Below are 25,553 nucleotides of genomic sequence, written 5' to 3'. Positions count from 1 at the left end.
TTGTTTGTTATTTGCATATTACAAGTTATATTTGTAATTGAAGTAATTTCAAAATTAATTGCAGGGATAAAATTTCAAGTGCTAAGTAAATATTAATAGTTGGCGAATGTTTTTTGCAGGCGGTACTTCTTAAAGACGCAGCTTGGTGTGAGCGAAGAGTTGCGGAAGTCTGTAAACCGACGAATCAAGGATGGCGGGGAACTAGATTGTGGTGTATTCACCGAGAGTCAACAAGAGGTGGAGCGAATAATCACCGACACAACCTACCCCAACTTTCTGCGCTCAGACGTGTATCTCAATCATGTCCAGGCAGCACAGAATGGCTCTAGGTAGGATTTAGTATTTGTCATCCTTACCAAGAGTGTGATTTAGTCCTTATTATTTTAACAACAGTCAAAATTTTGTTTTACTTCCTTAACCCTTTGAGTGCCACGCGAAGTGGCGGAGGTCGTGCAGCCAGTGCCAGTCATTTGTGACATGCCATTCCCCTCAGTGCCAAGCACTATTTTTATGTTACTGCAGTATTTTACTAAAAAATAAACACCTTCCTTAAATATTAACATAATGGGACACTTTTTGCTTTATTATTTAGGGCAAGATACGGGCTACAAATTGGTATATATACATTTTGACCATAAATAAAAAAAATATATTTATATATGTGTAAGCAAAAATAAAAAAACAAAAAAAACACATTTTTTTTAGAATCCAGATTACGGCAGGCCGCACAGCATCACATGATTATTTAAGTTTAGGTTAGTTTAGTTAAATTAGCGTTGGGGGCATAATGTTAGTTTTGTTACTCAACTACATCTTGTTATAACGTTCTAAGTTCATTGAAAAAAGTTTAAGCGTTGGGGGCATATAACAGAAACATAAATTAATCAAAATGTCAACACAGCCACAATAGACAGCTAGCAAATTAAAACAACTGAACGTAAACAAAACAACTGCAGCGTGACAACAGGCGGTTCGCGCCACAGGCTTCTAGATATCAGCTACATAAAAATATTGTATACTATATATACAAACTATCACTACGTGAATTATGTCGTACATTTCTTAGGCTTTAATTTGATACGTTTTACAATATTATACGTCAATATTTAGCAACAGAATGACCAATATTGGAAAGGCCGATCTAGTCGGCCCTTGGGAATTTTCATCAATACCATCGGGCTGATTACATCGGCCCTTGGCACTATGCGGAAACGTTGCTAGGCCGATTAAATCGGCCCTTGGCACTTAAAGGGTTAAACTTTCATTATTACCCAACAAACATCTTGAGTTGAACAGAATGTAGGTTGTTCTCTTAAATTTCACTTGAATAAGTATGAACATGTTATGAAATAAATTTTAACCAACAATTGTTATTTATATCTTTTGTTTTTATACTGTACCAAAGGGCTGAAAACACTGTTTTTGTACTCTAGCATATTTTAAAAACATTTTATGGAACATAGTTATATCTAAAAATAGTTGTTGTCCTTTTCCAACGAAGAAGGAACATCTCTAGTGTCAAAACAGAAAAGCTTCTATTAATATAGACTACTACAGACTTGGAATAAGATAACATAGTTTATGATCATTTCTAAGTAAGAATTTTCTAGGATCCAGAGTTCAGGAGCTTCTAAAGACAGGAAGCAACAAGATACCAAATTCTCCTAAGTATCAAAAACTTCCAGTTAGTGGCCTGTAACCTTTGAGGTTGAATGCTCCACAATTTTCTGAGATTCTAGTGCCTGAAATTATTCAAAAATTGCGACCATGAAACTAAGAGCTCTTGGTGGCCATGAGTTCTAAGAGAGTGGGATCTTCTTGAAGCGAAGAGCTTTTAGGGGTAGAAGGTCTCAGAGGCCAGGAGGGTCTATAAGCTTCTCAGCCTTCAGAGCCAAATGCGCTTTTCGGGTCTTGAAATTCCTTAAGACATAGAGCTCTTAAGGACAAAAAATTTCCAAATCCAGGAACTCCAAAAGATGCATGACGGCTCTAGGGACAAGAAGCTTCTAGAGCCTGAAAGTTAAAAGTCCAGCACATCTAAAAATCTTTATTTTTAATTCTCTTATGTCTGGAGCTTCCAGACATCAGGAACTCTTAAGGGGCCAGGAGCAGATCTCTCAATTATTGAAAGCTCTTAAGGCTGGGAGCTCCCAGAGTGTGGGATTCTGAAAGCCCTATTGAGATGAGAAGCCTCTGGATAAGGAGCTCACTCCCAGTGCCCACAACCTCTCAAAGGCTAGATAGTTTTGAGTAATCTTCAATCCAAAATCTTATAGTAGCTTAGTCAATAAAGGTTTCATCTTAGAAATAATTCCCTGTAAGCTGGATTTTTCACAGATGGTAGAACATCATTAGACATGCATTTTTACAAAAGTCCCCGGGTTTCCCCTTGAGTTTTTCCCCCACTCCTTTTTTAGTATCAGTATGCAAGCAATTTGAAAAACAAATACTGTACCTGCTAAGCTATTTAACAAAATGTATCAAACTTTTTAAATTTTGTTATCAATTAGTTTTTCGTAAAGTAATTAAAATGTTACAGAACAATCAATATGTCTAAATTTGTAGTTTAATAAACTAATATTTAAACTTTATTAATTTAACACAAGTTTTATCACACAAACTTGTTTCAGTGGAATGTGATAGATATGTTTTACCAGATTTCCCAATGGTTGAGATTAAAATTACACCATGTTAATTACATATTCTAAATGGTGATTGTTTTATTGTAAAAGTGAACAATACATGAAAGCTATTTTTTGGAAATCTTTTTGCTAAAAAAAAAAAAAAAACGTTTTTTAAATTTCATTAAATAGCTTAGGAAATATTTGCATTTTAAATGCTTGCAAATTGATTCTTAAAAGGGTGGTGGGGAAAACCACAGGGACTAAAAAAATGTGTCTAATAGTGCTCTAGCACCTGTAAAAAATGAGCTGGCAGGGAATTGTTTGTAACTTTTGGCGATTTTTGACCTTATTGCCGAGGCTAAAAAATGCCAGGAACTCACAGAGGCTGGAGATTTTCAATGGCTGAAATCTCTTAGAGGCTGAGATTCTTTTAACTCCCATGGTGCAGGAATGTCTAAAGGCAGGAACCTTTCAAATGTCAGAGTCTTCCTGGAGCTGAAAGCTTATAAAGATACTGGAAGCATCCACAGTTCAAAATATCCCTGAGACAAGAAGCATTAAAAGACCAAGGTCTTGGAAGTTGTATGGAGAAGGCGACAAGTGTTTCAGTGGAATCTGATAGATATGTTTTACCAGATTTCCCAATGGTTGAAATTAAGATTACACCATGTTAATTACATATCCTAAATGGTGATTGTTTTATTGTCAAAGTTTAGCAATACAAAATTTTAGCCCAACAGTGGTGGAGTATTACCATAGACTTTTTGTTGGTGCCAATGTCAGCGGTTGATTCCCCATTGGACGTTTTCACACTATTGCTTGATGATGTGTTTCTTGAACCAATTTCCAAGTATTGTAACATTTGTGCATTCAAAGACAATAAACCTAACTTGACATCTAAATCATGAATAAATTCATGAAAGGATATCACATATATCACTGTGCCTATATCACATATATCAATATCACTGTGCCTGAGCTGAAGACATTCTTAGGAATTTTGCTTCACACTGGTGTGATAAATGCGAGGTCTCTCCAAAAAGTATCCGACCACTGACGTGTAGGCGGCCGCGGCGTAAACAACCGGCTCGAACCGGTTATTGGAGGGGAGGGGCGAGCCTACTCCTTCCCATATTAGGCATTGAATACGATCCGGTCACTCAGTGAGTCACAGCGCTCTTTCCCTTACAGTACTGCCGTGTGTTTGCGTCGCATTTCAATATGACTGAACGTGTCATAAACTTGGCCATTCAGCATCAGAGACGATTAATATGATACGGAAAGTTTATGGTGACATGTCTATGGACGATACACAAATAAAAGAGTGGTTTAATATGGCCACATATCAGTGGAGAGTGATGACCGATCTGGCAGGCCTTCAACGCTGAAAATGTTGAACGTGTTCGTGCAGCAATTAATGAAACCCGTCGATTGACTGTCCAAGAGGCCAGACAGTGAATAAGGAGTATTATCTTGAGGTCCAAAGGCGGCCCTAAGCCGTGACAGGATCCTGCACCACGACAAGGTGCCAGCTCATTCCTCAAATCTTATTCAGCGTTTTTGGTCAAACACGACATCAACCAACTACGACAGCCTCCCTACAGTCCTAACAAGGTCGGATACTTTTTGGACACACCTCGTATGATTAAAATCCAAGACTATCGGAAAACAGCTTTCTGTTCAACCTAAGTGGTTTAGTAGTTTCATACCTAGATTTTTATCTATCATGCATTAATTATATTTTTGTGAAACCAATGACAATGCTCTTGACTCTAGTACTCAAAATGCCATTAATAAAATTCAGTACGTTATTGGATACTTCAATGACAAAATGAATAGTGTTTACTACACTTAAAAAAAATTGGCTATTTATAAGGCTATCGTACTTTGTAGAAGAAGACTACAATTTCATCTATAAATAAAGGGCAAAAGACAGATTTATGGGGTAAAAGTATATACTTTGAAGGAACTTCAGAAGTTTATTTTAAGATTTCTGCTGCACATGGGTAAAACAGATGCTGCTATACCTGGTGTAGGGCATACTGAGAAAGTAGTTCTCCACCTTTTTAAAGATTATTTTGAGCAGGACCATTCAGTATACATGTACAATTATTACAACAACTACACCTTTATTTCCAAATTACTTGCTGAAAAAACATGCTACACATGGACATTGCGTGTATGTAGAAACTTTACACCTCAGGAAGTGACTAATACCCCTAGGAAGTGAACAAAACCCCCTTAAAGAAAGATGAAACAGTTGCATGCTATGTGAATTGAGTTATGGTTGAAAAATGGAAAGATCTCTTCATTTCCACTAAACATGAAAATTACATGGCCTATTTTGTTGATAAAAGAAGTCAAACCAATAAAAAAAAACCAATAAAAAATACTGTAAAAAGGTCTTTGAAGAAGCCAATCCTGAAGATGTGCTCTGAAACTCCTTGATTCAGTTGTCTTGATTTCAGCAGGCAGTCTATTGTAAAATTTAGCACCAGCGTATGTAGGCTTCTTTTCAAATCTTCCAGTCCTGTGAGCAAGCAGATTGAAGTCATTTGCATGCCTAGTACCATAAGAATGGAAGTGTCCATTCCGTACAAGGCCTTTTGAATTAGCTAGGCAGATAGTTTCCAATAGATAAATGCCCACTACAGTTAATATGTTACCCTTGAAGGTGTCTCTGCAGCTTTCCCTTTTTTCTAGACCATGCAGCAACCTCACAGCCTGCTTCTGCATTATCAGCACTCGCTCAAGGTGGCTGTGTGACGAGGCTCCCCAAAGCACGATGCCATACCTTAAGTGTCCCTCAAAGAGTGCATGATAGCTAGTCTTGGCTGCCTGAGGTGAGGCTATAGTCAACATCCGTCTCAAGACAAAAAGTGAGCTGCTCAGCTTGCTGCATAATTGGTCAATATGATTTGCCCCAGGAAATATGGTTGTCCAGTATGACTCCTAGATGCTTAGTTGACTTAGCACATTGTAAATTAGGAAGAGCGTGAATGTCATCTCTCTTGCTTCCAAAGTTTATTTGTACACTTTTGCTTTCATTTAGAGCAAGATCATTGGAGCTACAATAGTCAAGAGCCATGTTGAAGGCTATGTATGTCTGCACTTCAAGATCCTCCACAACCCTTGATGAAGTCACAAGGACAGAGTCGTCAGCATACATCACGATTCGACAGTATTGTTCTGTAAAATAAGGGAGGTCAAAACTGAAAAGTATGAACATCACCGGGGCCCAGGACAGACCCCTGGGGTACTCCTCTGGTAATGGGAAGTTTGGTAGATCTTACTGTAGATGTTGCTCCATTCCTAGATTCCTTCAATTCCACCAGCTGTTCACGACCCTCCAGATAACTTCTGAACCAATTCCATGCCGTTCCTTCAAAGCCGAGATGTCCAAGTTTATCTAAAATAAGCTTGTGGCTAAGACAATCAAATGCCTTACTCATATCTAGATGGATGCTTATGACATTATCTCCTTCTTCAAGTTTCTCTAAGATCAATTCAACAAGATCCACCAAAGCAGTTGAGGTTGATCTATTGCAAAGAAAACCATGTTGACTTGATAAATCAATGTTGTTTATCCTCAGATGTTCGAAAATTCTTACAAGAACAACCTTCTCTATTATTTTTGCAAAGGTTGATATTAGCGATATCGGTCTGTAGTTCCCCATGTCATCCATTTTTCCTTTTTGTGCAAGGGTATGACCTTTGCAGTTTTCAGCTTACTTGGGAAACAACCCTCACTCAAACTGAGGTTTACGATGTGAAGTAAGGGTGGAAGTAACTCCTCCATGCAGTATTTAATCATCATAGAAGAGTACTCATCTAGACCACAGAGGGTTTGGATTTCATATTTGATATTATTGTTTTTCAATTCTCTTTCAGAAGTAAGATGTAACACATTTAGAGGTATCCTTACATTCAGAGGAAATATTTTTCTTACTGCAGATTTTTCCAGAAGATTAGTTTTTTACTGTTTCATCCGCCATAGAAGTAAAAAATTTATTAAATCTGTTAGCAATTTCTGTAGTGTCCTCAATTTTTGAATTGGAAATCATGATATGGTCTAAGTATGAGGTATTGGAGGCTTTCCTTTTCCTTTCACTGTTTACCAGTGTCCAGAGAGCTTTGTTTTTATTAACAGATCTGTCAAGATAGTCTGTACTTGCTTGTTGTCTTAAAGACTTTAGTTTCAAGTCATAAGTTTTTTTAAGGTGATTTGCCTCATCTTATCTTCTTCCATACCATGAAACAAGTACCTGGTCCTGGGCCTGCAGAAATTGCTCTTTCAGATTTCTTGCTTCAGTATCATACTTGTGTTTTACTGAAGAGACAGGTCTTTCACGAGATTTTCTCAAGGGACATGCTTCGTTAAGGGATGCTGTCAATATATAAAGAAAGATATTCATAAGCTTCTTCTGTCAGGGCTGTCTCAAAAACCTGTGTCCAGTCTTGAGTAGCAAGAAGCATTTTCAGAATCCCCAAACTCTCATCATTGTAGTGCCGACGTGTGGATGAAGTTGGTTTAGTCATGGCCGCTTCAAACTCCAAACTGCAAAGTTGTCCCGTGTGATCCGAAATAGCTGCAGGAATTATCTGAACATTAATATCATCCCTGAAGGCCGAGGATATGCAAACTATATCGATGGAAGAGCTTGTGTCACAGGTAATTCTTGTAGGTGGCAGCAAAATCCTTACAATATCAAAACTAATCAGGAGCTCATTTAGTGTCTTTGAATCACTAGAAGTTTTTAGGCAATCAACATTGAAATCTCCAAACAATGAGTTTAAGGCATTGAGCAGGCCATGATTTCAAAAATGGATGTAAGTGTCTGGAGAGCAAGATAAAAAAGACTCTTTATCCTGCCTGGGAGGTCTATAAACACCCAGCACGTACAGTTGTTCCTTCTTATTAACCTTGATTGCAATTGCAGAGACTTCACATACCAAGGGAATGCTGAAATGTTCGATATCTAGTGCATTTACTTCATTGGAAAGACTGCTATGCTTATAAACAGCAACTCCTCCCTTTGATGTGTTAATCCTGCTAAATGCAGAAAACAATTGTGTAGTTCAGAAATCTTGTGTTTAGAATATTCTCATTGCTTTTGCCCATGCTCTGTGATTACTAGAATGTCAGGGTGGAGAGAAAAAAGAAGATGATTCAACTTTTCCATTTTATTCCCAACTCTGTCCACATTTTGATGTAAGATTGTCAAATTCCTGCCATTTTTCTGCTTGAGTTTGTAAAAGTTCTGCAAATCAATTGGTTTTTGAAAAATTGATTTTTCCCTTTATGTTTGGACCCTCTTCTAAAAAACCTTGCTGTACCTCCATGTGAGAAACAATTTTGGAGTGAGGAATGTGGTTTTTAGTTCCTGGAATACTATTTCTTGTTAGCAGTGTGGGTGGTGAAAGGGAAACATGTGGTTTGAAGCTGTTATTTTCTAAAATATTATTTGATGTGCAGTGATTGATGAAGTCATCAATATTTTCATTAAAAAATTTCTTCTGTTGTCTGTCCAGCTTTCAGTAGCTTTGCAGAAATGGGAGGGTTTTTTACATTTAATTTAAAGTTATGAGTGGAAGTAAGAGAATCCACAACAGTGTTGAGATTCATAGTGTGTGTAGAACACTGATCTATATTTTGAAAAGGTGTCAGACTTATTTTCACTTTCATGTAAGGATACTCCTGTTTCTTGATAGGAAGGGGAATATTCCAAAGTTGTTACTCTAAGTTCCAAAGCCTTCAAACCATTCATTAAAAATGGTCATCTCCTCTGGATTGTTCACTGTCAATTTGTCTTCCACCGATATAACCCTTGGGTTCAAAGTCTTCAGCTGTTCTTCCAAGGATGACAATCTTCCACTTAGTGATGCCAATTCTTCCCCAGCTGCATTTGTTTTAATTACTTGGTTATTTGGCTCATTAGTTTCTGGAGGAGTCTTAGCACAACAAATTTCTAAAGCATCATTGGAACTTTTTGTTAAACAAGAAAGTTTTTTTCTCAAGAGCAGTGATCTTTAGTTCACATGATGTAATGATACGACGTTGTTCATGTGTCATGCTCTTCAAAGTTTTGTTGCAGCATATTTCTTATAGATTTCTCCTTCTCTACTTGTTTCAGAGAAACATCAAGTTCAGAAAATAGTTTCTCCTGCTTACTGATTAATAAATTATTCATTTTCTTAAGATCTTCCAGTTCAGCCTCCTTTGATTGTAATGCAAAAATCAACTTATAGTTTTCTTTGTTAAGCTCCTCATTTTGTGCAAGGAGCTTAGACCCAATCTCTGCTGACTTGTGTAACAAATCTCATCGGTAGCCTGTGTTGTAATTATAAGAAGAAAGTTCTATTTGGAGAGCTCATCTAGTGATTTATCGCACAATTCCGAAATGAGCGGACAATTTATTTGTTTCGGAATAAAAAAAGGCATAAAAAGTGCATCCAATAGCCCTAAGTACATTTTTGCCACAGCGAATTGGTAATCCTTTTAAAATAGAGTGCTATTCCTGTTTTTATTTTTTATTTATTTTTTTTTTATTACGTGGTCTCCAAGGTTTAAGAATGGCAGAAATTGTTTTGATTGTATTTTAATTTAATTTAATTGAAATTAGGTTTTGATAAAAGCCGCTTGGTTTTAAAATTCAATAATTGGGAATCAATTTTTTAAGGTTTTCAATTAAATTTGGGATTCACAAATTCTAGATTCTGATTTTACTAGAATTCTAGATTTATTTTTATGAAGCTTAGTAGTTTTAGTATTATTACTAGGCTACTATAAATGTTATAAATTTTAATTTGGGCGAATTCAATAAATATTTTTTTAGTTTTTATCAGGTTTATATTAATTAATATTCTAATCATTTCATAAATAAATTATGCTAATATAAAATTACCTCAGATTTATCTTGGATTTGTATAAAGCTTTGTCTTTGTTGGATTTTGGACTAAACTAGGTATTGGCTCAATGGGAGTCGCTGTATCTACTCAGAAAGGCTTGTGAGGGGAGGATAGGCCTTTCCATGTAGCACTCAACAAGATAAGCTTTTAAAATAAATTTAATTAAATTTTTTACTTTGAATTTTTAAATTAATGTTTTTGAATGTTGATGTAGATGTAAATTGAATTGTGTTTTTGTTAGTTTTAGATGTATTTTTATCATTTTAACATGAGCTATTTTGTAAAACAGACCTTGTATTGAGAAACTCTGTGAATAAAGGTATTTTGATTTATTTATAAACAATTATGTAATGCTTTGATAAAGACCTGACAGAATAGGAATACATCCCTGGATTATCTTTAGCCTCACTTATCTTGGGCTGACAAAGTCTTATATTGCAGCTCGTCAAGTGGTAGTGGCAGTGGGAGCAGTGGGCGGGAAGGTCTAATTGGTGGAGGGATGCTGGCTACGGTCCACGAAGACTCTGAGCTTACCGAGACTCCCCTTCCACTCACTCGAGACATGCTGCTGGTCACACAGAAGCGACGAGCAACCGAACTCAGGCCTAAACCTGAAGCCTATGCTGGGTAATTAATGATCAATCATCAATTTGAGTTCTATTTTGAAGCAAGCAGAATGATTTGTTTTTTTTTCTCAGTTTTTTGTGTAGTTTGTTACTGCTTGTTCTGTTGTTTTCCTCTTGTCATAAAATGCACATCCCATTTTTAATATATTTTTTGCATCTTTGTTTCCAAAACCTTATAGAAAGGTTCAATATTTTTTCAATAGCTTGATAACTGTTAATCTGTATGATGGATGTAGTAATTTCTGTCTTGTATGTAGCAATTTTTGTACAATTTTGGACAGAATAAAATTTAAAACAGCTAGTAATAATTTAAAACTTTAAAGAGTTACTTAATATTGTTCAAAAATAATGATGATATATTGTTTTAACCTTTGCAGATGAAGTAATAGACCTTAAGACATCTAAACTATACCTAGAAACTTACTTTTCGAATCACCTGTATGAGTACAGTCCTCTGGTTGTCAGAAGAAAATCTATAATGAGTGCTTGGTTTGAGTTTATATCATATTTAAGTTTTCTCCCTTATCAAACCGTAATACTGCAAAACCAACATAATCGGTTCACCCTGTATATTGATGATTCACCCACAAAATAGCAGATGGTTGAAGGTAGAATGTTTAGTTGTTGATAATAGCGTAAGTTCCTTCCTCTTTAGGAGCTACAGCAGTACACTTTGACATTCCACATTGAATGTAAGGAATATGTTTCTGAATATTATGTGACTTCACCATCATTGGGACACCCGAGGAGGAAGATAAAGTAAGATTGTAGCAAAGCTTTGATCAATTAGCACATCAGATGATATGTTGATGTTATATTTCATTAAACTATTTTAACATAAATCACATCAAAATAGGTACTCAGTCAAAAACAATGTAATTTCAAATTTATGAATGTTTGGTCAGATTTAAAAATAAATACTGTAATATGGAGGTTAATTATTGTAACAAATAACGTTAATTACTAAACTGATATTAATCATTCGTTCAAGACGTAGGTTACAAAATAATTTCATAAACAGTATAATAATAATAGTAATCGTATGTTAAATTATAAACAACAGTGATTTTGCCTGAGTCCGTATAAAATCTTTCCCTTTGTAAAAAGAATTATTAGACCTTAAATCTGTCAGGTATCTTGGAGATATGATTAGATCTTCTTAAGGGCACAACGTCTTGACCTTTTACTTTAGTGCACCTATAGACACAGTCATAGGTAGATTTTGTGGCTGTTTTAACTTTTTGAGAAAATATAAATTCAATCAGTATCCTACTTTATCAGCTGTAGATATTATATAAGAACGTGGTTCTAATCCAATTTGGAAGATTGTGGGCGTTTGTCAGTCTCATGTTCCTCTTCTAGAATGAATGTAGGCAAACATGTTTTTATCCTGTTACTGTAAAACAGCTATTCTTATTTCTAATATCCAGTAGACATTGACTAAGACTAGTAACTAATTTTTGCAGTAATTGTTCTTCTATAGATAGAAGTAGATTTAGGTTTTATGACCCACAAGCCTCTGAGCAGAGATCTTAGTGAACATTTTGAGTATTTCTTTGTGAAGCAGAGCTAGTTAAAGGTCAGAATCATCACTGTGACACATTATTTGTAGTATTTTAGCTTTCTGATCCATTTAATTTTGGAAATGGGGGATTGAAATTCTGTAATTGAAGTATCAAATCCTGAACCAAATTCTTTGTGGAAACCAAATCCTGACTCTCGAATTCATAATTCACAGAATCTTCAACAAAGATTCGGATTCGAAAATCGCTCTACGGGAAGGATTTGACAATCAAATCTGCGAAGATTCACTGTGTCATTAATTACTGGCTGATTGACTGTACACAAATTATCATCGCTAAAACATTTTTTTGTCAGTAATATTGTTCTTCTATTTAGTATTTTCCATATTTAGGGACGCACAGTGCCGTGTGTCTGTTGCGTTATTCGCGGAGGGCAGCTGATCAGCTTTATGCAAATTAATAATTATGAAAAACCAAATTTTGTTTTACTTTGTGTATGAAAACTAATAACATAATTAATAAATTATCGTTTTGTAAATAATATGAGGGCGGTAATTTTATGCACCGGACATAAGCTGGGAATCTCAAAACACCATTTATTTGTCTAAGAACGTATGAAATCATGGAATAATTTTACTGCTCCTTAAATCAGGAGTTGATTAATTCCAAATTTAGTATTTTATGTGATGTGAATGAAATTCAATGACAAAACCCGAAAGACCGTGATGGCCAGTGGTGTAGCTGAAATGTTTACAGTCCATGGACAGCGCGTGATTACTACAGTGTGTTTGTGAGCTTCACTGGCGCTGTTTAATACAAGGCTATCTCCACTAGTATAGTGGAGTTTATCGTGGTTAGTTCTACCCCTGTGTCGTGTTAAGCCCCCATACATGCAGTGATCCTTCGGATGATTAAAGTCTGTTGACTGATCTTATTCTTTGAACGATTGCTCTTAACACACAATTCGAATGGTCGTCATCACATTACATAAGTTAAAAGGAAGAAAGTGAGATTATGTTTTGATATCATGGTCTTATCAAAACTTCTACTGAATTAATATTGTCACCAGTCTGCGGATGGCCGGTCGTCTGAATTCTCCACACATGTCAGTTTTTGTCATCAGAGCGGTATTGGTTGTATGACAGCTGATGGAAATCTTATAATTTCTCTAATCAACTAATTGTTTGAAAGACTTTCCTGCACACGTGACAATCAAACTGAAAGTTTTTCATATGGAAAATTCAAACTATTCAAACCAAATTGTCCAACCAATTATTACGTGTTTGAGGAGCCAGCCTTAAACTGAGTTGTTTCACAGTCCATGACTACAACTAAAACTTTGTGACTTATTGTATAGTACCTGGTGTCAGACATATTACTTAGAGCTTTGGCTGCCTAACAGGATCAACTTCAGGTTTTCCTCAGTGGCAATGGCCTTAATTCGTCCCTGATTCCACCTTTGGTCAAAAAAGTGATGAGAAGTGTCCGATCGTACCGTGGGATGAACATTTTTTCTGGATTTTCAGACAGGACATCTTCGCATGATGCAACCTACATTGCCAACATTGGTAATGCTTTTCTCGTGATTCCTACAAGAACTCTTTGGATTATATCTTATTTATTTGTGACTTTTCTTTTAAAGACATGTTAACTAACTGTAAACTGACTGCATTTGCTATTCCTAACGGGGCTTATCTTCTTAGTCCCAGGGATATCAGAGAACAGGAGCCCTCAAATTTAAAATGCTTCTGTAAAAGTCTAAGATTCTGAGGGCCTAAACATACAGTAAGGAGACGCAGGTCCTTTTAGGATTTCATGCGGAGACTATTAATTGCCTCTTCCCCTCTCGAAAAAAAAAAAATAAATAAATAAAAAGAACTGCTTTTGCTATTTCCAGATTTTTATTGTTTTCTGTAGTGACTATTCTACATCAGTAAAAAGAATACAAACCTCCCCATTGTTTATCCTACAAACTAGTCTGTTGCAAATAAAATTGTCCCTCATTGTTCCATATGAACATTTTTTTAGTCCGTAGTAACACGTATATTAAAACAATATTAAAAGGTCCCCCTTCTGATTGTTTCACGGTTCATTAAAAAGAAACTTAGATATTACACTATCTAAATCTTAAGACATTTTCATCTGACAAGTTGAAAGAGTCATAAATATTGATGGAATTTTCTCCTATGGTGTCCACTAATGTAGTGACTTGTTTTTCGTTACTTTTGAAATTTACATTTGTAGCTACAGCAAATCACAGAATCTGCATGAGCCAAAGCACTGCCATTGGTGATGATGAGAGGTGTAAGTGGTTTCAGACTCTTACTCTGGTATAACTCCATCATCCCCATCGCCTATGTCATGTACTAGTACATTTCCTGTTTACAATTTTTCTGCCATTCGTACCATTGGTACCGCCAACATGTATAATGTGAACATTTTTTATTGATTTGTAGCATTATGTTTTTCAAAGAAAGAGAGAGAGAGAGAACATACCATATAAAACTCGACCTATGTTCTCATTTAAGATTTTCTTCTAAATCTCTACAGGCTGTTTCCAAAAAATAATTAAAAGTTGATTGTTCCTTAAAAAAAAAACATTTTTAATATTGTATCAGTGTGTCATCTTTATTTGTTTAATCTAAAATGGTTACAAAATATGATTCTCTTTGGAAACCTTGCATATATTCAGTAGTTCCTAATCTAAAGTTTAACTAATATAATCTAAATTGAAAACGTTTAGTAAAGATGAAAAAGTATAAGGATTATATGTATGAAGCTATCAGGGAAGTATAGGGGTTCCTCAAACTTTTGAGATGAAACATTAGGCGAAGGTTTATAAATATTTTCAGTTTAGGCAAGTATAGTTTACAGAAATTTGTTTCGAGTAGATAACAACAGCTGATTTTTATTTGTTTTGTACAACCAATGGACACATACAGTATCAATACTTTGGTTTGTATAAATTGTACATTTTTGTACTGGTTAACTTCGTTACTCGGTTGTTAAGTGTATTCATTTTTTTATCTTTCTGATTTAATAAGATCTATTTTGTCTATTCTCATAACTCAATATTTAAAAAAATTATTTCAGCTAGTGAAATATTAAAATTATAAGGCACAAATCCTATGTAACCAGCTAAAATTTATGAATTCCAATTTTCTCTATCGCTCATAGAAGAAGGTCTATACAGTTAGGAGCTTTATAACTGTGTAAGGTTGATTGAAATTAAGATTTAAAAAGATTGTATCTTGTGAATCTGGGATGTTTAAAATTTTGCATTTATGTTAGTATTTCATTTAGTATTGCAGTAGCTTTCTCCATTATTTATGTTTTCAAATTAATTGGAATTATTTAAGTTTTTAATCAGTTTTAGTAATAATTATTTTATTATAAATATAAATTGATTTTTGTTGAACATTTTGATTTGATTTATTTGTAATGCATTCGTTGATTATGAGTGGTGTGTAGTGATTGTCTGTGTCTGTCAGTGTGTTCTTGCAAACGCATGTGCCCAAGGCCCGGATGCCCTACTCCTCTTACAACCCTGTCTCCCGCCAGGACTCAGAACTGCAGAGCCTTAGTTCGGACGCCCGCACAGAGTCGGACAACATGTCCCTCACCGACAGCTCTCTGTGAGTATAAACCATGCCACCTCACCATCTCAGCCTTTCAGGGACTTACAAACTTAGAATATAATAGTAATATTGTTAGAGAAATAAGTTTTTTTTTGCAAATCCAATCTTAGAATCACTTATTAATTTGTATTTAATTATAATAATATTAACCCCTATGTTTACAAATAAAGAATAACTAAACAAAATTGGATAAAGCCAAACTAGCTTACAAGCCTAATTTTCCAAATTTTTATATTATTGTTTTATCAATTATATTTTATGTCAAATATTATCAACAAAGAGGTGTCTAGTGCCTGTAGTATTCAGTGTAAATTTAAATTTTAGATCATCTCAATTTATAAATTGTTTCTTTTCAGTAATTTTCTTGTTTAACCTTGTATACTTTGTCAGATTTACAACATAACATATAACATAACCCATAAACCATATATAAACCATGTATAAATTCTTATATTTATGATTACACGAGGGCTATCCAGAAAGTAGATTACGCTTTGCTCTGTAGCCGATAGGGGCGGGACTATTGCAGCTATTTTGATGTCAGGGCGTTTCTCCGTTTAGTGGCTATTCAACTGTGCTAGTGAGAGATTACTGTTGTTTTACAATAGCAGTTTAAAATGTGTGACACAATTGAAAATCTCACGAGTTGTGAAGTGCGGTTGGTAATATGGTTTTTGTTAACTAAGCACAACAAACCAATTGAGATTTATCACTAATTCTGTGAAGTTTATGGGAACTATATGATTACTGAAGGTGGAGTTTATCAATTGTGCATTAGATTTAAAAATACAATGCTTAGCAGTCCACAAACGAAGTGGACCAATGAAATTGTCTCTAAAGTCGATGAGAAGATTAAAGAAGACTGCCAATTCACAATAACAGAACTCTCAGCTCTCTTCTAGGAGTTTGTTACATACAATTGTGACACTGGTTAGATTACCATAAATTTTGTGCTATATGAGTATTGAAAATCTTAACATAATCCATAGCAATCAGCATTTGGCTGCTTCATTGACATTTTTGGACACTTACGGAGAAGATGGTGATTCACTACTTGATCAAATCATTACAGGAGACGAGAATTGAGTAAAATACCTGAATTGCGAAACCATATTACAGTCTATGGAGCGGGGGCACACACCCCCAAAAACCAAGGAAATGCATGCAAACATTATCAGCACAGAAGATTGTAGCAGCTGTTTATTTGGGAAATGAAAGGAGTTCTTCTTGTTGATTTCTTAGAACATGACACAACCATACACTTTGTGAGATATTGTGAAACCTTGCAAAAGTTAAAAAGAGCAATAAAAAACAAGTGCATAGGACAGTTAATTAAAAAAAATTTGTTCACTACAACACCTGACTATACACGACAAATCGGACTTGAGAAGTCCTGGATGCTTTTAAGTGGGAGGTGTTTCCACACCCGCCTTTCAGTCTGGACCTTGCAACCAGCAACCTGTTTACAGCAATGTTCTTGGGGGAGAATAAGGGAGAGAGAGGGAGAGACCATTACATTTTTTTTGTAATAGTATAGATTACAAACAATACTTAAAAGTTGGACATATGGTAATAAAACTTCTTGTATTTAAAGTAGTCCTTTTACCCATCCTGCCAAGATTGGGAATGTGTGATGCTGTGTTAAGCCTTTAAGCTTGGTATGTAGGTCATTTCACTACCATGCTGCTATTTCCAATCTTGTAGCAATTCTTGTATCTTGTAGATTGTATGAGTAATCTAAAAGATATTAAATGTGTAGATATTCAATTAAAAATTCCAGATTGAATGAGGTAATTTATTATATAACAACAATTCAGGTTTTTCTTCCAATCTAAGCCTTCCATATCTCCAATGCATTGTAAATGGCATATTCCTAATTCTCCACCATCTTTTGTTTTCCCAAGCCTACCTCTGCAAAATTTGGACTATAAAAGTACAATTAATCGCTCAAAAAGTGATAATCCCATTTACCAAAGAGTTTATGGTTTAATTTAAACTTAAAGTGTTTAAAAATTAAGATCATTGCAGGACTTTATTTATTTACACCCTATCTGTATATGGTATTGTAATAATTCATTGAGCACACAGATTTACGTGGTATCAAGAAGTTTTTTGATGAGACACATTTGAACTTATAATTATGTAACTGAGACAGGCTGGTATTGAATTTATTATTTATGATATCAGGGATGGTGTTTCGAGTAGCAGCCATCATAGGTTCTCCAGGAAACAATACCAGAGACACTACAGACAAGTGAAGGAGGCGGCTAATCTCAACCGGGATCTCTATATGCATCACACATTCATACCAAGGACACAGCGGATTCAGAAAGAACAGGTATTTTATCTTTAGGTTTTGTACAAGCAGTAGAAGGGACATAAAGAGAGAGTTCATCTCTCTAACTGTATGATAGCTCTGTAGCTTTCGTATGGCATGATGGATTTTGTTCAATGATCTAATCTAAAAAAAGGGACAGCAATGTTGCTATGATAACAAAGCCTTTCAACCTTTTTAGAAAAAAAATTTTCCATTTGGGTTTTTCTTCAAACACTCATGCAATTCTGAAATGATATCTGCATTGTCATTGATTAGAGTCAGCCAACCATGACAGGATCTGTCCTTGGGATATTTGATCTCATTGTTTATTACAATGGGTCATTCGAAGCTTGTTCGTAAAATTTACTTTACTACGGCGCTGAAGTTAAAACTGAATAACTATAAATTAGTATGCTCTAAAACTTTTAAAATTCCTGAACTTATTATTTACAAACCTCACATAAAATCCTCTTTAAATAATGATCCATCTTATAGATATTTCTAAGACTTATCGCTCCCTCATTCTGTTGTATATTCTTTTAAATTCAAATTGTCACAGTTATTTATCAAACCACTTTAAATTTATGTGTTAAATAAGTGAATAAAATACAAGGAGAGAGGTGTGTTTTTGTTATCTATTTTGGTTCATTGAACAACTACTATTAATAAATTATTGAAGTTTCTATCGGTTGTCGAATGCTCTTCAACAAACATCAGAGCCTCGCTTTAGGATGGAGGTTAGGAGTTTGATTCTGAGGGTACAGCGATAGGTGGTCTTGTAATGTGGCACTTGGGACTTTGGAATGCAAGTGGAATGAAAGCAAGTGTAACTGGTAATAAGAGTGGAAAGATGTGTATATTTAAATTAATTTGGGATTAGGATTATGGGAGGTGTCTCATTTAAAACATATGTTCAATTCAAACACTTTTTAAGGTTTTTTTTTGTATACACAAGTGTATACTTTATGATATATAAATTGTAAAGTAAAATAGGTTTGAGATTGTTTCTGGATAACCAAAACATATTTTGATGTTTATTAATCATATTTTCCAAATGAGATGTCTCTCATGATTCTATTATTAAAAAGAAGGTATTTGAAGACTAAATCTATTGAATTTCACTACCATCAGTCACATGTTTGGGCCAATTAAATTGAAACTGTTTTGATTAGCCATGGATTATTATGTCTGGTGAAATGTAATTAGTTTTACAATGGGAGGTTATTCACATTTGAGATTTATTGGAGTAAGTGGAGAGTAAATTAGTTTAATTAATTGTTTATTCAAGAGTAATGTGTTCTCTTATGTATATTTAAAATAAGTTTTTACTGTATTCAATTAACCCTTTGGGTGCCACAGCAATGATTTTTTTTGTTGGTAAACCTTGCCAAAAATTCCGGGGTGAAAACCATCTTCTAGGGTTCACTAAATGAAAGAACACTTAAGATGCATATATTTTACACATAGGCGTTACCTTACTGATCCAGGTGAACTTTACAACATTTATTTTAAATAGTAAACAACACAGTAAACCGTTAAATACAAAAATCAATATAGAAACTTTTCATCTTATTTTTCAAAACATAATGTAAACATCTAGAAACAAACAACAATAGTATGATTTATACTTGCACATGCAACTAAAACATTACAAGTTTTCAGAGTGGAGTGGCTAAGGACGTAGGCATTCATTGAAAAACAGTTTAAAAAAAACCAACTATTACGTAATGGATAACATTGTTAAAAAATCCAACAGATGGATTAAATTGTTTTCAACTTTAGAGGAAATGAACGATGACAGTCTTTTATTGCAAATCCATTTTCGCTGACCTACAGTTATTGGATCCATTGACTGTTCTCGTTTTGAAATAAAAGAACCTACCATGTTTGGCGATAAATACAAGGGTTATTCCAAAAGTAAGGTCCAGTTAATAAAAAAAATAAAATTTCTTTTCCAAAACACTTGTTTTATTTAAATTCCTTACATCTTTCTCTATTTTTCTACATAACTTCCATACTTATTTAAGCATTTCTCACATTGTTCAACAAGCTTTTGAGTGCCTAAGTTGTAAAAATTGGCCGATGAATTTCTGCCACTGGAATGTTTCTTGCAGACAAAGACCATATCACTGGACTTACTTCACAATCTGCGGGCTGATCAGTTGTTTTCAACATTGTGAACTGACACTATAAACATCAACAGTAACAACACTAATGGTGGCACTTGATGTGCAAGGCATGCCGGGAGTCTGCACGCATGTGTGTTTCGTCCTAGGCCCCAAATACAGCGAATCGGATCTTAAGTTTTGAATAATCCTCGTAAATAATTAGGAAAGATTAGTTATCCAAGTCTAATTGTTCAATTAATCTGCGACGCAGCCAAAAAAATTACAAATGTCTCAGAGGAGTGGCCTGGCAGTGTGTACGATACCAGGACTAGGAGAAGAAGTCCCATCATAAACATACTTTCACATTACAACAGTGCATTTTGCCTATTGAGGAATTCAGACTATGTACTTTCAACCTGGGTAATAAATTGCTTTCAGCAAACTAGAAAACCACAAGAAATCTATTTTAATTTGACTCACTCTAGAGTGTGTTTATTGAAAGAGTATTTGGACAGGTCAAGGGAATGTTTCGAATCCTTGCAAACTGTGTAGTAGTTGTTTACCTTGTTGTGGTGTTGGTTGTGATTCTTCTGTTGTTAAACTCCTTTTTACACAGACTGTCAGTGCTTCTGGCACTTTATGACAAATGTGATTTACTTCCCTACTCACAATGTAAAGAGACTATTTCTCCCAAATCTTAAACTCTATAGTTTTGTTTTTTGTGGCATTTAATTAGGTTTTTCTTTTCTAATGAGTTTTCTAATTACATAATTTACTTTTCAGTGGCACTAAAATATTCTTCAGTCAATGCAACGATTGCTGGTTTTTTGTTTACTGATTCATACATGGTGGTTTTTCTAGAACAATTGAGTATTTTTTAATTTTTACAATTAATTTTCTATTAACATTCTTGCCTGTATCTTCGTGATCAACCAATTTGTCTTCTGCAGACTTGACAAACCAACAGATATACTTAACTGTAGCGGAAGGTAAACTAAGAATAAAAATAATATTAAAACTTAATAGAGGGACGGATGGTAAATAAAGAGCATATGGAGACAAGAGCAGTAGATAGATGGGCACAACAAAGAGATAATGTCAGAGGCTACCTGCCTCTTGCTGCAATTCAATCGTCATACGCATATCCTAATATTTAGACATGCATAGTATGCTAAGCGGCTAGCATATTACTTAGCACATCAGGATAGCCCCAGTTTAAACTACTTAGTTCTTACTAACTAGAATATGCTAACTTTATTCAACTCACGTAATTTACTAAGACTAAGTAATTTTTCAGGTAGTGATAGTGATAATAACTAGTTTTTCATTGTCTCTTATACTTTACGAAGATCCTTCTTACACACTACAACAGGACACAAAGCCAAGGTTTTTAAATCGTAATTTTTCCGATTGTAGCCCTGCACTGGACGTGTTCTGTATGTATATATTCTCAAAAACTGTTATGTAACTATTGTAGTCCTAGAAAAAATCTTAATAATTTTCCACATTTACAATGTTATAAACAATAAAAAAAGTTTTCACAGTATAATGCTATGTTTGTAATTTGTTAAAAAAGAAGAATATATATTTTTTTAATTTTTACATGTCACTGATACTTATATTTTCTGTTGTTTTGTTGGTTGCATGTTATTTTCTTGTTGTGCATTTCAATACAAAAATGTTGATACTTTTTTCATTAAAATAAAAAAAATTGTAATCTTTCTTGTGAAGCCTTGTAATACCGCAAATTATTGCTTGATATTTCACATATATGAATTACAACATAATTGTTAGGTGAATTTGTATTTTACTCAATCTTTGCCACTGTGGCATTCAAAGGGTTAATAATCATAAATACCCAAATTATTAAAACTCTCAGGGTACGTAGTATCTCATGACAATTATAGATTCTTTGAACTGAGAAGGATTATGGATGGATATAATGGACCTGCTAGTCCAGTAGCAGGGTGTTTGCAAGCTTATCACTCAAAAGCTGTCAGTTAAGATATGCCTTATCTGTTCTGGCCTGTCCTGTACTCTGCAGTCATATACACATATCTAGTACCCTCTACCTGGCTACAACTTTACCACCTCTGTTTTATCCATGTATTTCTAAAACAATGCTATTATCTGTATCAAGAGTTCCTCCCTTAGAAGTCTTGGTTTGATTAAGTGTTGAAAAATCATGTAAAACAGTTAGTGAAAATATTTTAAATCAAGCAATAGACTGCCCTTTGTTATAATTAGACTAGCAGTTTGTTCTTTTTGTTTTGGAATTCAAACAATTGAATATTTTTAGGTGCATCCGATGAAACCTGATCAATTTGCTGCTATTTTGATTGAGAAACTGGAAAGCGTGAAGAGAAATCAAGAAGCACAAGAGAAATTGGATCGTAAATTGCAAGAGGTGAGAATAGGGATATGAATCTTCTATGGTTTAAATTGATTTGCTGGAAGTGTTAATGAAATATTTACTAGTTTAACATTTTTAACTAGATTAGTTTCTTGCCTGATCAGTGTTGGATCACTTCTTCAACGCACAAATGATCAGTGTTGGCAATAAACTGTAAACAAAGTATTTTTTTATTGTATTTTAAGTAGGTTACATTATTGTAGTAAATTTAGACCTAAACAGAGATCTGTGAGAAATGTTTTAAACTGAAAATCCGTTATAATAAGTATTTGCTTTTTCACTAATAGTATTACACACTAAAGGTGGATTTTGTCTTTTGTTAAATTCTGATTCTTTTAGTAAGTATTTTAGTTGCTATTTATTAATTAATCATATTGTAAGTCTTCACCCATATGTATGGAACTATAAACAGTTGCATCTCAACGTCATTTTGACTTCATATTTGACTGGCACGACAGATCACTATATGTTGTTTTTATATTTCTGTATTTTATGTATAATTATGAAAATATATTGGAATTGAATGTGAACATCAAAATAAATAAAATTTTGTCTATAAATTATACTTAAAGCAGGAAAGGGTGAATTCCAATAAATTATGTGAGTGAATTTTTGCTCACAAGATCTGCAAAACAAGTGGAAACAAGTTACATTATAGTTGGAATTGCTCTAAAAACTATTTTGATTATGTAACAATAACTCAATTAACAAGACTTTTTGCTTTTGAGGATATTAAAAACTGTCTTTATTTTGTTAATAAATGCAAAGAAGGAATCTAGGTGATCAGAAGTCTTTTTTTGTGTAGATTTGAATTTATTTGTTAGGTCACTTATTCTCATTATAACCATCTATTGCAGGCTGAAGTTTTACCGCCAGAACTGACAGCGGCGGTACAACGCAGTCTGACAGACACAATACGTGAGAAATTGCAACTGGATGATGACAATGATCAGGATATCCTAGGTAAGAGTATTATCTTGATAGAGCATTTTGTTTTTGTTCCGTTTAGGATTTTTAACACTCATTTTCCCTCAGTCTTTAATTAATTGAAGCAGAGAATCTATATACCCACTTCTATAAATATTCTCACTCCCACGTGTTATTGAGTGTTAAAGTAGTTTGCTCTTTGTTGTATATATCATTAATTTTTTTTATAGATCTATGTTTCTGTATAAACAACAGACAATAGACAATATTCTTTATTTGTAATTTCATTTTTTTTAATACAATGGTGTCAAAAGGTGGTAATCTTGCTTTACAATCTTTTGTTAGTTTCTTATAATATTTTATGTCTTGTTATATAAGAACTCGAAGAACTCCTTGATTGAGTATATGAGTTGCCATTTCTGTAGTTCATTTTTCAATTTGTTTTCTCGCTTGTCCTTGAGGTTTTGTGGCAGTGCATTGGTGATTTTGCACCTGATGTAGGAAGATATTTTTCTAATTTCTGTTGTGTGGTGAATAGGAAGACTGTAGTCAGTTGCTCTCCTAGTGTAGTAGGAATGTATGTCTTCATTTCTTGGAAGCTGCTTGATCTAAATGACAACTGCAAGTATGTAAAGTAATCACTGTTAAAAGCTTAAGTGATTTGAAGGCTTTTCTGCAGCTATCTGTAGGGCCAGCATGTGTTCTAACAGCTTTTTTTTGGAGGACCAAGATTTTGTTAAGGTTGGCCTCAGGTTCTATGCTCCAAGAAATTAAACCATATCTAATACGAGATTCTACCATTGCATAGTAAGCTGTCTTGGTTAGTTCCAGGCATCCTATCCACACCATTCTGCCGACTAGGAATATTCCAGATGAGAGTTTCTTGGTCAGTGCTTTAATATGATAAGCCCAAGTAAGGTTGGCATCAATTGTTAGCTCCAGAAGTTTTTCCTCATTTCTGTTGTAATATTGGGAATAACTGGTATTTGTTCGTGTCTTCTACTAAAATTTATATGTTGTGTACTTGTGGTTTTCGATGGATTTATAGCTAAGTCATTTTGAAGACAGTATCTCCTCTTTAATATAATATTCAATCCACTTTTCTCCATTTTCCATCTTTGTGGCCATGATTATTTTCCAATTCCATTGAGTTTCTCGATCACATGCCCTGTAGTTTTAGTTAACCCTTTTAGGACCAACAAATCTTTTAAAAACTTTAAGGTGCATCCAGACCTATGATCCAAACTGTTAAACTGTTAGCGAGCACATATCTGTCAAGTCTGGACAGCACTTTCGGATGGTTTGTGAACTGCTTGCAACAAGCCTCCATTCCTTGTGTGTATGTCGTAATAACTGGATTATTGTTGGACTTGAGAAGGTCATGGGAGGTCACTGTTTGTAAACAATTTGGTTTGTAAGTTTGGTGTCACATTTCGTGTTTGATCAGCAATAACCAGGCCTAAAAGACGCATTTTATAGCATTTTCATTAAAACGCAATTCAAGTAAATATGATATGATTATTAAGGTTAATAAACATTATTTTGATATATGTATGTATATATACATACAGAATAGCATATTTCTATATAAATATAGCATTTCACAGGGAATTTTGTTAACTCTGGTAAACTAAGAAAAATCAGGGAATTTAAAATACTTATAGAATTTTCTTAAATTTTGTCACAGAATTCTTTCTTTTTTTTGGAAAACATCAAGTTTAAAGGTGGAAGGGCCTTTTAACGTCTTGTTTAAAGGTAGTGATGTGTCTAAGTCTAATCCTGAATCTCAAATCCACCGAATCTTAAAAAAAATCGGTTTACAAGAATTGATCAATGTCACTTGACGATCAAATCTCTGCTGGTTATCTGTTGCTTAATTAATTATCGCCTGATGAGCAGTACACAAATTACCTATTTTATACAATGGCTTTGTTTTTGTTTCAAACTTACAAATATTTTAACATTGTGTCAATAAATATACATATAGTTATACATATTAATTTTCATCTTTGCTATTTTGTAACTACCATTTATATGGTTTCATTTTTCAGTCATTGTGTGAACCTTTACCATTATGACTTAAAGTACCAGTAAAAGTTGTTGCTTTTCATCAAATTATATTACATCTCTTAAAATTCATGGAGTTTGTTCTAAAACAACTGGAAATCTCAATGAATTTCATTCTAGGAAATGTGTACCAACTGTTAACTTTTTAGTTTCGGTGAACATAAAATCCTCATTTCTCATGGAAATCACTTGCACTGTCAGAAAATATAATTATGATTTTCTGTATTTCATAGTCAAGTAGTAGGTCCTACTCCTTGGAACAACAGTCAGTGAAGTTTCTTACCAAAAGTTCATGAGCCAGTTCATTAAAATTAATGTTGGTTGCAATAAAATGTTGGATTTGTTAATGTGTGACTTTTTCTTAAGTAAGTTTCTCTGTACCATGTCTACTGTGATGTTTC

General features: G+C 34.2%; 1 protein-coding gene across 3 annotated transcripts in view; it reads left to right on the top strand.

Moving 5' to 3' along the window:
• The window catches only part of LOC124354003 (axin), a 106,958-nt gene that overhangs the window by 66,077 nt on the left and 15,328 nt on the right, over window positions 1-25,553 (top strand). For 2 of the 3 annotated variants that reach the window (XM_046804115.1, XM_046804114.1), the window contains exons 6-11: window positions 120-329; window positions 9,975-10,160; window positions 15,174-15,317; window positions 17,508-17,658; window positions 22,045-22,152; window positions 23,016-23,121. In XM_046804115.1, coding sequence (XP_046660071.1) covers window positions 120-329; window positions 9,975-10,160; window positions 15,174-15,317; window positions 17,508-17,658; window positions 22,045-22,152; window positions 23,016-23,121 — 905 coding nt within the window. The remainder of the gene's footprint in view (window positions 1-119; window positions 330-9,974; window positions 10,161-15,173; window positions 15,318-17,507; window positions 17,659-22,044; window positions 22,153-23,015; window positions 23,122-25,553) is intronic. The other variant, XM_046804116.1, reaches the window with a different exon arrangement.

The sequence above is a fragment of the Homalodisca vitripennis genome, chromosome 2, assembly GCF_021130785.1.
Source record: "Homalodisca vitripennis isolate AUS2020 chromosome 2, UT_GWSS_2.1, whole genome shotgun sequence".
Taxonomy (NCBI): Eukaryota; Metazoa; Arthropoda; class Insecta; order Hemiptera; family Cicadellidae; genus Homalodisca; species Homalodisca vitripennis.
This window is presented reverse-complemented; position numbering and strand designations above follow the sequence as displayed.